Below are 17,072 nucleotides of genomic sequence, written 5' to 3' on the forward strand. Positions count from 1 at the left end.
GACAGAGACAAGGAGAGACACACAGAGGCAGGAGAGACAGAGACAGACAGAGGCAAGGAGAGACACACACAGAGGCAGAGAGAGGGACAGAGACAGACAGAGGCAAGGAGAGACACACACAGAGGCAGGGAGAGAGACAGAGAGACAGCAGCCAAGATTCACAGACCCACAGAACCTGCACACTGGAAGACTGCGAAACGAAGAAGGAATAGCCAGACAGGAGGGAGAAAGCAGAGGCAGAGACAGACGGGGTGGGGAGGCCAGGGAAGACAGAGTGTGTTGGAAGGGGCCAGGCCTGATATGGCCACCCTGGGTGGGGCCTGGTTACTAGGCTGAGCCCAGGGGCTGCTGCCTGGGCCAGGCTGGGTCTCCAAGGCCTCCTGTTTGTGTTTGGGGCCAAGACTGGTGCCTGGCAACCCCGGCAGAGGGGAGGGCGCTGGGGTGAGGCTGGGCCCAAGCTTCAGCCGCCATCTTGTCAGAGAGGGCCTTCTCCAGCACCACCCTCCCCTGGCTTTCCTCCTGTCTCTGACTATTCCCTCCGCTTCCTCTTCATACTCTCTGCAAATCCTCAGCCCTTCCAGACCTCCCTTCCCCCCACCAGGGTCTCTCCTCTGTTCTCCCTTGGGGAGTTTCAGGGCCTCTCTCAATTCTGTGCCCAGTTCCAACCCTGAGCCCTAGACTTGGTCATTCTTGAAGTCACCACCTTTGTCCTCTAAACTTAACTCATCCTCCCAACTTTTCTGTTTCTCCCCATGGCATTCCTACTTTCCTAATCATGTCCCCTCTCTGAATCTCAGCTTCCTCTTCATTTATAAAACGAGGGCCAGATTTAGATCCTGGACCATCAAAGGCACTGTTCAGTGCCGCCCATCATGACACACCTCCCATTTGACTGTGTGCCTACCAACCCGTCCAGCTCATCTCCTGCCTGATCCCCAGCCTCCCCTGGGAGAAGCAGTGCCTTCATTTAGAGATCAATGTACTCATACCTGGTACTCATTCCAGTGATTCTCAATCCCATTTCCTATCCCCCACCCCTGGATTCCTTATTCCCATCCCCTTTAAGCCTCCCACCCACAATTCACTCCTTCTACTGTGCCCTCTGGAATGCTTGCTTCACAGGCAACAAAGCTGCCTTCATCTTACATCTTTTCCTCTCTCACTCTTCCCATCTTTCGGCCATCACTGAGACCTGGGTCCTGCCTGATGCTACAGCCTCCTGGGCCCTCCTTTTCAGTCCTGGCTGCATTTTCACTCCTTCCTGTGGTGATGGGATACAAAGAAATGCAAAAGAATTCTTGCTTTCAAGGTGTTGACAATATAATGGGAGAGACAACATGTAAGTAACTACAGTCAGTTCTGCCCTGACAGGACATGTTATCACTGAATTGTACACAATCTTGCAGTAAAAATCACAGAGCTTATGGGCAGAAATGGCTTTAGGGGCACAAAACACAAAAACTTCATCAGTGATATATAAACAGATAAGAACCTAATAAGAATGGTAACATAATCTTACACATATTAAGTAGTAAAGAAATATGTAAATGGGGTAGCTAGGTGGCGCAGTGGATAAAGCTCTGGCCTTGGAGTCCGGAGGACCTGAGTTCAAATCCAACCTCAGACATGTGACACTAGCAGTATGACCCTGGGCAAGTCAATTACCCCGATTGCCTCACCAAAAAAAAAAAAAAAAAAAGAAATCCGTAAATAGTGGTGGTGTCTGAGGTCTCTGGCTGCTGCTTGGCCTGTGGCCCAGGTTCGAGAGGGCATCCTCAGTGGGCTGGAACTAGGGCCAGGAGTATGATACTTAGTGGAAGACATGGGTTGGCCTGGCTCCCCTCCTACTGCACCAGAAAGTTTGCACTCACTAAGGCACTTTGCCTTAAAAAACACCTGAAGTTTGTTTGGGTGTTGGAAAGTCCAAAGCTCGTATATTATTGTGAAGTGGTGCTGCTACCTGTTTTCTCTCACTGTTTGTTTCTTGCAAATGAAATTGTGCACAAACAACACAGAATTTATATTATGGCCAAATTGTTCCTAATATATCAATTTTGTTGAAACAAATGCACATTTTCAAAAAAAGCATTATAGAACTATGTACAAACATCACGTGTATTATATACATGCTAACATTCTGTGATGTTAATGCTATAGATTATACAGTTGATCTCCAGAGGGAAGGCAGGCTATTAGAATTAAGGGGTGTCAGGAGAGGCTTCCTGTAGATGGTGGGGTTTTAGCTGAGACTTGAAGGAAGCCAGGGAAGCTGGAGGCAGCGAGGAGGAGGGACAGCGTTCCAGGCTTCGGGGGCAGCCAGGGAAAATGCCCAGAGCCAGGAGATAGAGGATCCTATAAGAACAGCAGCAGGGAAGCCCGAGTCATTGGATCACCAGAGTACGAGGAGAGTGGGAGGTATAATAACATTGGAAAGGTAGGAAAAGTCTTTTTTTTCTTGCTCATCTAATTTGCTTATGAAGTGAACTTTTGTATCTGGGTCATGGACTACATTTTAGTGTATGACATAAAGTGGTGTTCTAAAATGAATTTCTGCCAGATTGCTATTCAGTTTTGCCTGGAATTTTGTTACGTCGTTGTTTCCACCGCCCCCCACCCCCACCCTGCCATTACCAGAGTCTTTGGGTTTATCAAACACTATGCTTTTTTTTTTTTCTTGTATCTTCTGCATCCATTCTGTTTTCTTTGAAACCAGTATTAAAAAAAAAATACTGCTTTGTAGTTCAGTTGGGATCTGCTACCGATAGACCTTCCTTCCTCCCTTTAAAATTTCCCTTGAGATTCTTGACTTTTTTCCCTCTGTATGAATTTTACTACTTTTTCTAGCTCTATAAAATACTCCTTTGGTGGTTTGGTATAGTGCTGGGTAAGTAATTTAATTTAGGTAGTATTGTCATTTTTATTATATTGTGTCTCCATTTAGGTATATCTTTATGCGTGCAAAGTGTGTTTTATAATTGGATTCATATGGTCTCTGGGTGCATCTTGGTAGAAAAACTCCAAGATATTTGATATCCTGTAATTTTGCTGAACTTAAGAGTTTCACTTAAGTTTTTGGTTGACTCTTTTATTTCTTAAAAATTTGGTATTTTATTTTTTTCCCCAGTTCCATGTAAGGTTGACTCTTCAGTAGGATTTTCTGAATAAGTCTGTATTATCATAGGCAAAAAAGTAATTTTGTTTCCTTTTTGCCTCAGCTTATTCCCTCAATTTTTTTTTTTTTTTTTAGGCAATAAGGCATAAGTGACTTGCCCAGAGTCGCACAGCTACATGTCAAGTGTTTGGTCTGAGGCCACATTTGAACTCAGGTCCTCCTGACTTCAGGGCCGGTGCTCTGTCCACTGCGCCACCTAGCTGCCCCCCTCAATTTCTTTCTAGTCTAACTTCCAGAGCTAGCATTTCTAGCACTATGTTAAATAGTCATGATAATTGGCATCCTTGCTTTATCCTTATCTTATTGGAAAAAGTCTTACTCTTCTCCATCATGTTATGTTTGCTTTTGGTTTTAGCTAGATATTATTCACTGTATAGAGGAAAGGAAGGAAAGATGGAAGCAACCTCTTACTAGGCATCCACTATGTACCAGACACTATGCTAAATGTTTTACAACTATTATTTGATCCTCACAACAATCCTGGCAAGTAGTTACTATTATCATCTTCCCCATTTTACAGTTGTGGAAACTGAGGCAAACAATAATTAAGTGACTTGCCCAGCTTGTAAATGTCTGAAGTCAGATTTGAATTTAGGTCTTCCTTACTCCTGGCTCAGCATTCTCTATTCAGCGTACCACCTAGTTGCTTCTGGAAAAGCCTATTTATTCCTACGATTAGAATTTTTAATAACGTGGATGTTGCATTTCGTCAAAAGCCTTTTCAGCATCCATTGATCTATTTTTTTCATATTGTTAACATTTTTTATGTTTATAGTATTCCTTTTGTTGAACCAGTCGTGCATTCCCAGTATAAACTCAATCTGGTCAGAGTGTATAATCTTTAATTGATGTTCATTTGGGAATTTTGTTCTATACATTTCTTTCTCTGCCTTATCTCTCCCTGGTTTAGGTATCAAGACCATATTGGTGTCATAGAGATTGAAGGGATGCTTTCTTATTGCAAACATTTTATGTAGAATTGGAATTGATTGTTCCTGGAATGTGTGATAAAATTCCTTTGTAAATTCATCTGAACCTAGAGTTATTTCTTTGTGAGTTCATATTGCATTATTTAAAGTCCTTTTTCTTCGGTTATTCTGGACATTTCATATTTTTTCTAAGTATTCATTAATTTCCTCTAAGTCATCAATTTGTTAGCATATAATTGGGCAAAACTGTTTCTAACAATTCCCTTGATTTCTTCAATTGTTGAGTTCTCCTTTTTCATTTTTAACGGGGAACAATATAGTTTTCAACTTTTTAGTCAGATTAGCTGTTTATTACTTTTTTAAAAAGCTCGGTTTTATCAAATTTATGGTTTTTGCTTTCAATTTGATATCTTCTTTAATTTTCAAAGATTTTACTTTCTATTTTAGTTGGAGATTTTTTATTTTGTTCAAGCTTTTAAAATTGCACGCCCAATTCACTGATTTGTTCTTTCTTTTTTAAAAGTGTTTAGAGACATGTATTTCCCTCCCAAGAATCGCTTTAGTTGCATCCCATAAGTTGTGGCATTTTGTCTCATAATTCTAATTTTCATTGATGAAATTCTCCATCATCCTCATCTTTATCCTCATCCCCAGCAATTAGGTATACAGAGCAGCAGACCTGAAGTTCAAATTCACGCTTACACACTTATTAACTATATGATTCTGGACAAGTCACAACCTCTGCCTCAGTTTCCTCATCTGTAAAATGGATATAATAGGATCGTGAGGATCAAATGAACTATAAAGCACTTAGCACATAGTGAAAGCTACATAAATCTCAGCTATTACTGTAATTGTCCTTTGAGCCACTATTCTCAAATTACCTTTTAACTCTCTAAGGATCTTCTATTGAATTTATTACATTACTAGTAGATATTATTTAGCATTTCTGCTTTTCTATATTTATGCCCTAAAACATGGTCAATTTTTGTAAAGGTGTTACATAGTCATGAGTTACATAAATTCCTTTCTATTCTCAGTCAATAAATGCTAGAGCACTATCGCCTCTAAATTTTCAGAAGTTTTATTAATATTTTTAACTTTATTTTCTTTTGGTTAATTTATCTAGATCTGAAAGGTATGGTTGCTGATTGTGTAGGCCTGGTATACATTAAAGGCCCTCACCATTACAGTTTTAGTATTTATTTCTTGTTCCAATTTGAAAAACTTCTATATGTATTTAGATGCAATGCCATTAGGTGTGTATCAATTAAGTACTGACACTGACTTGTTATCTATGGTACCTTCAAGTACAACATTTCCCTGCTTACCTATTTTTTTTTTTTTGGTGAGGGAATCGGGGTTAAGCGACTTGCCCAGTGTCACACAGTTACTGTTAAGTGTCTGAGGTCGGATTTGACCTCAGCTCCTCCTGACTCCAAGGCCAGAGCTCTATCCACTGCACTACCTAGCTGCTTATTTAGCCTTATCTGAAAACACGATTGCCACTCCTGCTTTTTTGAGTTCAGCTGAAGCATGATAAATTTTATTCCAATCCCTCCTTTTAGCTTTATGTGAATCTTGGTGTTGGAAGTGTATTTCTTGTAAATAACATGCTATCAAATTATTTTCTAACCCATTCTACCATCCTCTTCCATTTTTCACATTCAGGGTTATGGCTGTTAGATGTGCACTTCTCTCCACCCTGTCATGATAAGGTACCCTCCCTTTCCTCCCATGTTCCTCTTTATAAACAGGAAGATGCTTAAAGAGAGGGCATTTGCTTCACCTGTGGGATCTATAAATGAAATGGCTTATTTTCCTCCCTTCCTTCCTCCCGCAGGTTTTTATTATTCCCTTCCTTTCACAATCCCCCCTTACCTCGCTCTAAAATTTGAGCTTGTTTACCTCTCATCACTGCTCTGACACTCCTCTCCCCTGTCCCTCATCCCTGCTCTCTTCTCTTTCTCTTTTCAGTTTAATGTATTTCTACACCGAAATCTCTGAACGTGAGGGTGTTATTGTGTTTAGTTTCCATCCCTTGCCCAGTTCAGGTGAAAGTGAGTTTCACGGGACACCTCTTTCCGCCACCTCTTCCTCCATAACCACCCAGCCCTTTGCTCCACTCTTCTCCAGAAGAGGGCCTCTTGGGCATCTCTAAAGGCAAGGTATGATCTCGGGGTATCTGGAGTCTTCCTTGATCTCCTCCTCCTTTCCATTTCACTATCTTGGCTGGGGGAGGTGCTGGTGCTTTGGACTTGGCTCAGTAACTGAATGGAATAGGCAGGGCTGGACCTCTCTTGAGTGTCGTGGCTAAGACTCAAGACTCCTTCCAAGGACTCTGGGCTGGGCTCTGCCTGGGGGCTCCCTCCTACCCCACAGCACTGGGGCTTCCCTGAGTCAGGCTCTGACTAGGGTCCTCCCTGGGCTCCCACCAGAGAATTCAGAGACACTTTGGCCTAGCCCTTGCTTTTGGGGTAGTTTTGCCACCTTCTGGAAGGAGGGTAGTAGACTCCACCAGGCACTCTCTCCTTTCTGCTGGGCTCCTGTCCCTCCCAGGATGCCGTTCTGTGGATCCCAGGACTGGGGGGATGTCTTCAGGGGCTTCTTACAAACACAAGGGTGTTTGTGGTGCTTCTGTGCATCTCTACATTCTGGCAAACCAGTGAGAGGGCGTTTTCTCACCCGAGTCGCCTGTATCAATGAAATCGTGTCTGGACCAAAAGATCCCTCAAACCTGTGTCCATCTCCCCAATCAGAATGGAATCTCTTTGCAGGCAGGGAGGGCCCAGGGCCTAGCCCAGTGCCTGGTACAGAGTAGGTGCTTCAAATTCAACGCAGTGGGGTTTTTAATCCTTTTCCTCCCATTGGTGGTCAGGAGGAACTCTTTGGCACTACTCAGGTCTTTGGCTTTCTTGCCTGGGAGAAAAGGAACCAAGAGTATTTATTATGCCACAAACAAAAACCAAATAAAACGAGCATTTCCACATACAAAGGAGAACAGAAAAAGGAGTTTGCACAGGAAAACATGACTCTCTCTTAGTTTGCTTTTCCTCTGAAGTCTCTAATAAATCCAGCAGGCAACTCTTGAAGCCGTCCTCCTTGTCTATTTCCTTCTGTTCTCTTCTACATAAGATTTTCTTCAATAGGTTCTCTTTTCTTCTTATCTGGCAACCTTATCAATGCCCCCCTTTCCAACTCATTCCCAACTGAAAACCAAAACCGAACCCAAGACCTTGGTAACACACTGCCATTGTCCCCCAGGCATCATACCCCAAGATGGGCCACGCTTGCTACACTTCACGGAACTCTGGCCTCTGCCCATAGGGCTGGTCTTTCAAAGCTCCAGTACGCTATGGTCCCTGCCCAAGTTACTCCTCCAGGTTTGCTCATTTCATTCTGCATCAGTCCATACAAGTCTTCCTGACTTTCATCCTGCCTTTGTGGGATTTGGACCTTGTTTCTACTTTCCTGAGCTCCAGTTACTTCTACGTCTGACACTAGCTGCAAGACTGGGCATACAGCTTAATTTCTTGGAGCCACAGTTTTCTCATCTGTAAATGGAATAATAATAGTGCCTACCTCCCAGGGTTGTTGTGAAGATCAAATGAACTGATGCAAAGCATTTTGAAAACCTGAAAGCCCCATAGAAGTGTTAGCTATTATTATTAATAATAGAGGAAAACTGGAAAGGCAAATTTCAACCAAATTTGAAGAAAAATTCCCTATGTAAAGTGGAATGAGCTGCCTTGAGAGGCAGTGGATTTCCCTGTACTGGGAGTCCTCCAAGCAGAAGCTGGAGGACCAGTTTTGGGGTGGGACAGCGGAGACCCTTTCAAGCACACAGTGAGTGGAGGACCTGAGGGTGCCATCCTTTCTGACTTTGAGAGTCTGTGACTGCTCACTGCTCAAACGGTCTCCAGTGGGAAGCCTTTCCTGATTTACCAGCATCCCCTCTGACCTCACACTGACCCTCCTTGGTGTCTGATGCCAGGGTCCTCCAACCAGCTCCACGTGTCAGTGCTGTCAGCTTTAGGAGGGCCGGCTGCCTTTGTCTCATCTAAACCCAGCATTTCCACAAAGGGCTCATTTGGGATTCTGCATGCAAGGATACTTACACCTTCATGATGCACTGCCACCCTCCCCCAGCAATGAGGATTCCAAACCTACCCCCACCCTATCCCTTGGCTGAGCTTGTGAGATCCACAGGCAGCGTGGAAGCCCAGGACGTCCTGAAGGTCCAGGCTTCAAGTAGAAGTAATGGCTCCTGGTGGCCCAGCACCCCCTGCCAACACAGAGACAAGTAGGAGTTCCATACTGGGCTCTCTGGGTTTAACTGATGGAGACTGGGAACTGTGACTGAGCCCAGGAAAAACATCCAAATAAAGTGTGATAGGAAGCATACTACCAATGCCAGAGACCTCCTGCTAAAAACGGAGAGGGGTGCGTGTGAGCATGTGGGCTGTGGTGAGCAGAGCCCAAGCCTGGCCCCTTTATTCCAGAGGCGATGGATGGGCAAGCACCAGAGGATGCTGGAAAAAGAAGTGGTGAAAGGCCTGGAATGTCATCACCCTGAGACTTCAAGGACCCATAACAGCTTCCACTGACAACGGAAAGAAAGATTTTTGGCAAAAACCTAAGATCTGCGCCCAGATTGATAAACTAACAGCACCACCAGAAAAGAATTGGGACCACTTCCCTTAAAACCAAACTCTCACACAAGAAGGACAATTCCAATTGGCAAACTGATGCAAAATATTTATTCCAAGTTAGTTATTTTTGATGCAGTAGTTTTTCCCCTTATACAGACTCATGTGATAACCACTTTTTAAAATCTGTAAATAATGTTATCAAAATAATCTTAATCTTTGAAATCTCACAAAAATTTATATTTTACAATCCACCCTGAATATCAAGGCTGCAAGAAGAACACAACAATTCCTATATCCAAATATTTTACAGCTGTACCCAAAATGGAAAAAAGGAAACCCACAAATGCTTGGTTAAGTGATGAAAGCTGCCCGAGCCGCCAAAAATAAAAAGAAAATTAAAAATCCATGTTATTTGCATTAATTTAACACAGTTATAACTTCCATAGTCATTTTGTCATTGACAATGATTGTTTGAGCACATTGTGAGTAGCCCTGAGCTCCCAAGGGCCTAGGGCAGGCAGGGGGGGCTGGGTGGGGTGGGCGGGGCTGCGTTAGAAAGCTAAGGCTGCCAAGGTCCGGCTCTTGCTCACTTCTGCCACCAGCTCTGTCAGACACATTTACTGTCCTACACACACAGCTGCACACAAACTTGTGTGTATGTGTGTACGTGTGTACTTATATATTTATTTTATTTTTTTTTTGTCACAAATTTCCCAGCTATACAAACTTGCCTCTATTAAGCATAGAACAGGCTGGACCAAAAAAAAAAAAAAAAAAAAGAAAAAGAAAAAGAAAAAAAGCCAAACAAAGCCAATCTCTCTTCTTTGGGATCATCCCCTTTGTGCACGAAGGATTCAACAGCAACGAACAAGGAAAGGAAAAAGAACGGTTTCATTTATACAACCCTGACGGGGAGCGGAGCTGGACAGGTCACTCGGCTAGGCCTCATCATCCGAAGTTTCGCTGCTGCTCGTCTCGGTGCCCGAGTCTTCGGCCTCAGGCTTCAAAGCATTTCTCCAAGTGGCAAAGAGGCCAGAGAGGCGGCGGCTCTGAGAGAAGCCATTCCTCCCAAAGCCGTTTCTTCTTAACTGGGGGAGGGGAGAAGGCGACAATCACTGTGGGCAGAGGTTCTCCCCCAATCCCCCCGGGGATGGACAAAAGGTGAGTTTGCATGGTCTGAACAGAGCTGTCCCAGGGACAGGGGGCGGGTGGCGGACATACCTTCTCTGTCTTCATGTGGAACTCTCTTAGCTCATCCTCCGTGAGGGGAAGACAATTTTCGTCATTCTCTGGGTATTCCTGCCAGCCCATTGCTTTCAATAACCTACTCCAACAGGAAGAACGTGTCAGTGGGAACAGGGCAGCCGAGAGGAGCCCAGGAGCTTCTGGCCCCTCCTGTCCTGCTTCCCTCTTCTCTGTGCCCAAACACCCAAGCCCCTCAGCAGGTGCACATGGGCACCGAACTACAGCCAGCTCCAGGTGAGGGTGAAGAATTGACCCCTCAGAAGCAGCCACATCATTCAAATTCACACTACCTATTTCCAATGACCATATGTTACACAAGTATGACTCTGAACACTGAATTCAAGTATCAGCAACCACACTAGGAGATTTATTATTCACACTAACTGGGACATTCAAGACGACCAAGGCCACCAAAGAGATTCCAAGTGACGAATGTTACCAGGGTTGCCAATGGCCACAACTGACCAGCTCAGGAAACTGGAGGTGAGAAGCACCTGGAGACCACGGGCAGGAGGAGGAAGACGGACACAGGGACAGAGGGAAGGGAAGAGGAATACAAAGTCCTCAGAAGGGAGAGTCAATGGTGTCTTAATTAAGGAATCCTTCTTTCTGCTGACCTCTCTCCCAGCTCCAATGCTACTAAGTCTTCTAGCCACAAAATTAACTACAGCTGTAACATGTTCATTCTTGTTTTGGGTGCCTTCCAGGACTGTTCTGGGCCAGTGCAGGACTCAGGCTTTCTGTGATGAGATGCTAGGTAACACTTTCCTGAGATGACAACCTACCTGTGGCCTGCAGGCCTTCCACGCTAAGTAACACTCCCCACGCTTGGTTTTCTTTCACTCACCTGTGTTCCGCTTCCAATGAGAGAGAAAGGCCTTCTCCCTCCTCCATTAAGGGGAGAGTGAGGCCATTCTGATGGCAACCCTCTTCCCCATTTTCCTTTGGTTCTGGTGTGCTGTTCCCCTCCATCTGCAGCAGGAGAGAAAGATATCACCTGGGAAAACTGCCCTTTGCAAACGAGCAGTCTCAAGTACCCAAGCACAGGATGATTTTCCTTCCTCCTGCCCAGTTCCTTCCCCCAAGGGAAACATGGATTTACAGGGTTAACCAACCCCCAAAGGAGTACAAGAAGCCGCTGGCTGAGCTTTAGCCCACCTCACTGGAACCCTTGTTCTTATAGTGACTAATAATCTGTGTAACACCCATGCAAGTCGGGGTTGAGCAGAGTAATAAAAGACTTAGTATGAGGGGGACAGGTTTCCTAAATGAGACTGAAGCTAGCACCCAAGGTCACCTACCACCAAGTCCTAATGCTGGCCCTTTGCTGCATGGAAAAGCACAGTATAATTCATTTAAGACAGGCAACATCCCCATCGCCGACAGCTCGCTTCACTCAAAATGAAACCTAATATCCTAACAGAGTTTGGACAGTCACTCAGGTGTCTGTGATTAAGACCACCAATGAAGCACCAAGCAAGCGGCTGCGTGATAAGTATTTCCTGTTGTGGATGTGGATGGTTGTATCCTCTCAGCCCCAAGCTCTACTGGCTCAGATCTAAGACTTAAAACAAGCAGCAAGACAAGTTCCTCAAGTGTAGCTTCAGTTTCCTGAAAATCTCCCCCAAGTTGTCCAAAGAAGAAGAGGAGAAGGGGATGAGTCGACAGAATCAGGAACATATTCAGCTTAGAAAGGAGTTGGGTTGCCATGGATTTCAATTTCAGTATAGGCTCTGGGAGGCTGGACTGAAGCACAACAGGGCAGGATGCCCCTGAGATCCTAGGTTTGGTTTTTCCCCAAAATGACTATGCTCAAACTTACAAAGGACACTGGTGGCAAGGAAGTACTGCTTTGTGACAGCTGTGTTTGGAAGCACTATCAAATGACCAGTGGCAAGGGGTGATTCTGCTTCAATACAATTTAGGGGAAGGTAATGGAAAAAAAAGGTCATCAAACTATCAAGAAAAAGAACCTTTCAAGGTACAGCCTGAAAGGAAGATATGGGAGGGATGTGACCCCTGCGTTTTAGTTTTATTTTTTTTAATTTAATTTTTTTTGCGTTTTAGTTTTTGAAGGATAATAGTCACATGGATTCATCATGAGTGAGATGGCCAGATTCAAAGAGTAATTATTATTATTATTATTATTATTTTTAGATCGACTCTCAAAGAGTAATTATTAACAGTTCAGTGTCACCTAGACAGCAAGTCTCCAGCGAAGTGCTCCAGGGATCTGTGCTAGGACTTGCTCTGTTGAACATTTTTATCTGATATGGACAAAAGCTGAGATGGTACCGTTGATCAAATTTGCAGAAATGCAAAGCTAGGAAGGACAGCTGACATACTGGACAGCAGTGTTGGGATCCAAAAGGACCTTGAAAATTCAGGCTATGCAAGGCCAGGCCACAGGGCTGAGTCTAGTAAGATGAACTTCATTAGGGATAAACGTAAAGTCTTAAGCTTGGGTATAAAGAAAACCAACATCACAAAAATAAGATGAGAGAGCCATGGAGGTGTCTGGAAAAAGATCTGGGGATGAAGTACTGCCAAAGCTCAGTGAAGTCATTAAGGTGATGTGGCAGCCAAGCCAGCTAATGCCACCTCGGGCTGCTCGGGGAGGGGCAACGCTTCCAGAACAGGGTGGTGATGATCTCAGCCCTCTCCTCTGTCCTGGGAAGGACTCTTGTGCTCGGTTGTAGACACCAGAATATTAAAGGACATTCATCAGTTGGGAGTGACCAGAGGGCAGCCAAGATGGGGAAGAGCCTTCAGTTCACGATGTGGAGCTTCAGGGAGGGTATTCACCTCTGGGGAGAGTCATCAAGTGGAGGAGGAATTTGATTTACTGCCCTTGGCACCAGACAGCAGGATAAGGTGCAAGAAGGGGAGGTACAAAGCAGACAATTCAGGCTGATGTCAGCAAAGACTTGCTAACCATGAGAGCAGAGTCAGAGTGGGATGGATGCCTCCCGTTCCGTGGGGGTCTCCAAGCAAAAGCTGGGCATGTTCTCCCCAGTGGAGGGTCTCCTAAGGAATGTTCTCTTAACTTGTACATTTATGATGCTGGGATTCCTCGCTCCACCCAACCTCTTCCCAATCCCTAATGAGGGCACCCTCCATGAGTCCATCCCTAGCTCCCCTCTCACAATCTCAGGGTTTCAGCCTCTTCTTACGAACAGATGACAAACAACCCACATTTCTCAGAGCTTTTACAGAGCAGTCTTCTTACTGTCACCCTGTGCCAGATGCTGTCCTAAGCACTTTTTACAAATACTACTGTACAGCCACAAATACTGTACACAGCAACCTTGTGAGGTAGGTAGTTATTATCCCCTCTTATAGCTGAAGAAACTGAGGCAAACTAAGTTGAAGTGACTTGCCCAGGGTCCCATAGACAGTAAGTGTCTGAAGCTGGATTTGAACTTGAGTATTCTATCTATTGGGCCACCAGCCATGTCACAGTAAAGTTTACTATCTCCATGTAATAGAGGAGGAACAGGAAGTGCTGACGGCTTAAGCTAATAAAGCCTGGAGCTTGTCTTCTGAATTCTCAAACTTGAATATTCGTCCCATTACTATGTCGAACTCAACACACCTAAAACTGATTTTGTTCGGCTGACTTCAGAAAAACCTGGAAAGACTTGTATGGTCTGATGCTGAGTGAAGTGAGCAGAACCAAGAGCACATTGTACACAATAACAGCCATGTTGTGTGATGACTAACATTGATAAACCTAACCCTTCCTGGAAATACAAGGATCTAAGACATCTCCAGAGGCCTTGTGATGGAGAATGCTATCCACACCCAAAGAAAGAACTATGGAAGCCGAATTGTTATTTTTTTTCCTCTTCTGTTGAGTTTTGTTTCCTTTTTCTGATGGTTCCTCCTATTGTTTTAATTTCTACTTACAACGTCACTAATGTGAAAATATGTTTAATAGGAATGTAAATGTATAGCCTATATCAGATTGTGTGCTGTCTTGGGGAGGGTGGTGGGGAGGAAGGGGGAGAAAAATTTTAAACTCAAAAGCATATGGAAGTGATTGTTGATAAATCAAAAAAAATTAATAAAAATAAAATAAATAACCCCCCCCCAAAACAAACATAAAAACCCTGAGTTTGTTCTTTCTCCCCTTAACTGGCCCTTCTTAGGAATGCTTGCTTCCCCATTTCTGGCTCCTGTCAGATGCCCACTTTCTGTCAGCTTCCAAGCCCACTTCCATAATGTTTGCTGAGTGTTTGCTCTTTTGTAAAATGAGAGGGTCCCACTAGACAAACTCTAAATTCCTGGACCCTCTCTTCTCCTCACTCCCCACAGTCACCGCCCTCCCCAGCACCCCTGGAATTCCTTTGCTCAAAAATCTGGAGTGCTTTTCTCCCGACTTCCTGTGTGTGATAGGTCCTCCACAAGCTGGTGTGGTCAGACCCTTGCCCAGGTCTCCTCTTCCTCTGTCTCCTCCTGGGGTGCACCCCTCACAAGCTGCTTATTTAATTTCTATGTGCCCATTAAAGCTCAGCTCACATGCTCCTCCTCCAGAAGGCCTTCTGGGACTCCTGGGTCTAACTCATCTTTCCCCACCACACATGGAAGCAAATAAACATTTATTAAACACGTACCATGTGCCAGACATTGTGCTATTATGATTCCCCATTCTACAGATGAGGCAAACAGAAGTTATGTGACTTGCCCAGGGTCACACAGCTAACACATGTCTGAGGCAAGATTTGAACTCGGGTCTTCCTCACGCCAGGCTTGGCACTCCATCCACTGGGTCAGCAGTCTCTGGGCCATGAACCACTCTGGGTTGTACCTCACTAATACAATTCTCAGGCAATATTGTGTATTACAGTTAACTGTAATATTTCTACTTACTGGCATTTAAAAGCCCCCTAACCTACCTTTCTGGACTTGTTTCTTGTTGTTCCCCTTCATCCCACATTCCTAGCTATCATCTTTTAACATTCAGAGGTGGGATAGGAGAGCTCTGAGGACCTCAGGGGCAAGCCTCTGGTTTGACCCAGAATGTCCAACAAGATGCTGGTGGATCTACAGGAGGCAGGAGGGTAGAGACTTATTATGTGCTGGCGTGGCCCAGTGGATCGTATGTGTTCATTTGGCACTTACTAGGTGCCAGGCACAAACAAAGGCCAAACTGGCCCTGACCTCCAGAGGCTCCTATTCTAATGGCAGTGATGCTCAACTCAAACAAAAACTGGCACCTCCAAACCGTCCATAAGGACCCTGTGGATAACACACTCACTTAGGTTTTATTTTATTATCATGTTACACACTCAGTAAATCATTACCTATTTCCCAATTATGGTTCTGAATGCAACTAGAAGTGATGTGGGCCTTGAGTCTGATCCTTCGGGTGTGAATAACTAGGCAACTATCAGACACATGCTGAGGAGGAGTTGGGCAGAGATGGGAAGGCCTCTTGCCCTGGGTGGATCTTGGCCGGGCCTGAAGGAAGCTGGTAATCCACCTGGGGACCGTTTTCCATGTTAGGAGTAGGCAGATTCCCCTATACTAGATTTCTGAGACTCGAAAAATAGCTTAAAAAAAACCCCAACCACGAAAAATAAAACAGAAGAAACTCAACTCCAGTTAGGTATACTCTATTCTTGGCCTGTTTTATTCCTACATTTTAAGCTTTGGTCCAGAAACCCAAAGCCAGGACTGACATCTTCTTAGCCAGCTGGTTGCTTCCCAAACCTGCCTCTTTCTCAATTTCCCCTTCAATGAGTAGGAGGAATGAAAACCTTCAAGGTCTTCAACATTTTGCCCTGGCCATCTCTACTGTGAAAATCTTCATTTCTCTGGGAGGTATCCCTTGTAAAGAACAAAGTCTGACAAGTCTTTTCTGTGTCTTGGAATCATCTCCAACAATAGTTTCTAGAATCTTCTTTCAAATCACAGTCCTCCTCATTGCCCTGTAGGTGGAAAATTCTATCTGCTTTCTCTTCTGGGAAGATGGAGACATTTGCCCTTTCCCAGTGCTCATGATGCCTCTCTGGCTTGTCATGATCTTTTCAATATCACTAACAGTGATTTGGTGATTACAACTGCCAGTTTCTTTTAATTCCAGAACGTATGGGGGAGCAAGACGGACAAAGTAACACCACAATCCTGCCCTGGACACTTACTAGCTGTGTGACCCCAGGCAAATTACTGAACCTTTCTCAGCTGCAAAATGGGGATGATTTATCTTGGGAATCAATTTCCTTATTACCCATGTCTATGTAGTCAAAAGGTCATTCTCATTAGCACAGAGAACAGAAGAATAAAAATTGAGCACCTTGGTCACCAGTTGTCATAGTCACAGCAGATCTGTCCTTTCTTTGGAACTTCTTCAATATAGCTTATCCAAAAACTCAAGCCCAAATCATTTTGTGGTCCCTGCCCTCCCTGGTCAGCCTCAGGTCATTCTCAACTTCAGCCCTCCTGACAGTCCTCTTTTGAGGACCACATGAGGCTTCTCTCCTCTGTATAGGGCATTTAAAAATCTCAGGGGGTCAGCAAGCTCCCTGTGCCTCAGAGACATCTGTCTTTTCAGAAAGCCCCCTCTGCACCTTCAGCACAGCCTGCTCTCTTAAAGTGAGCAACACCTTCCACCCAGCTCTGCTCCCTTTTACCCTCAACCTCTAGGACAACCAGTGCCTTCTGTGAGTGAGAATTGGATCCACAAGAAAATCTGTTCCTATGGATGCATGGTGGGCAGTGAAAAATACACGTGGCTAGGTTCCACTTAGTGCAAATAATGGATCCCCTGCAGTGGTTGCATTATGTGAATCCACAATGAATATTTCCACTGAACTTTAACTAAACACTTCAAGTAATTAGAAGTCTGAATAGTGCGATTGGGAATACAAGTGAACGGTTCAGGGGGACTCAATATTTGCACTAATCAGGACCAAGCTTTATCTTGACCTCTACTAGACTGTCAACTTTGAGAACAGAGACCTAGTCTTAGCCCAGCTCTGTTTCTCTGCTACAATGGAGCCATGGGAGGTGTTTGGTGCTGGTGGTGTTGAATTATCTTTCCTCAGGGGGTAACTTCAATTTTAGTGAAAT

The 17,072-nt window shown here is 44.5% G+C and overlaps 1 protein-coding gene across 3 annotated transcripts in view; it reads right to left on the bottom strand.

The window, feature by feature from the left end:
- Positions 1-8,838: 8,838 nt before the first annotated feature.
- The window catches only part of GPBP1L1 (GC-rich promoter binding protein 1 like 1), an 82,512-nt gene continuing 74,278 nt past the window's right edge, over positions 8,839-17,072 (bottom strand). For all 3 annotated transcript variants that reach the window (XM_027838013.1, XM_027838015.1, XM_027838014.1), the window contains 3 exons: positions 10,846-10,970; positions 9,975-10,077; positions 8,839-9,841 (listed from right to left, as the gene is read on the bottom strand). In XM_027838013.1, coding sequence (XP_027693814.1) covers positions 9,692-9,841; positions 9,975-10,077; positions 10,846-10,970 — 378 coding nt within the window. In that variant the 3' untranslated portion in view covers positions 8,839-9,691. The remainder of the gene's footprint in view (positions 9,842-9,974; positions 10,078-10,845; positions 10,971-17,072) is intronic.

Source organism: Vombatus ursinus, unplaced genomic scaffold (assembly GCF_900497805.2).
Source record: "Vombatus ursinus unplaced genomic scaffold, bare-nosed wombat genome assembly UNPS02014825.1, whole genome shotgun sequence".
NCBI lineage: Eukaryota > Metazoa > Chordata > Mammalia > Diprotodontia > Vombatidae > Vombatus > Vombatus ursinus.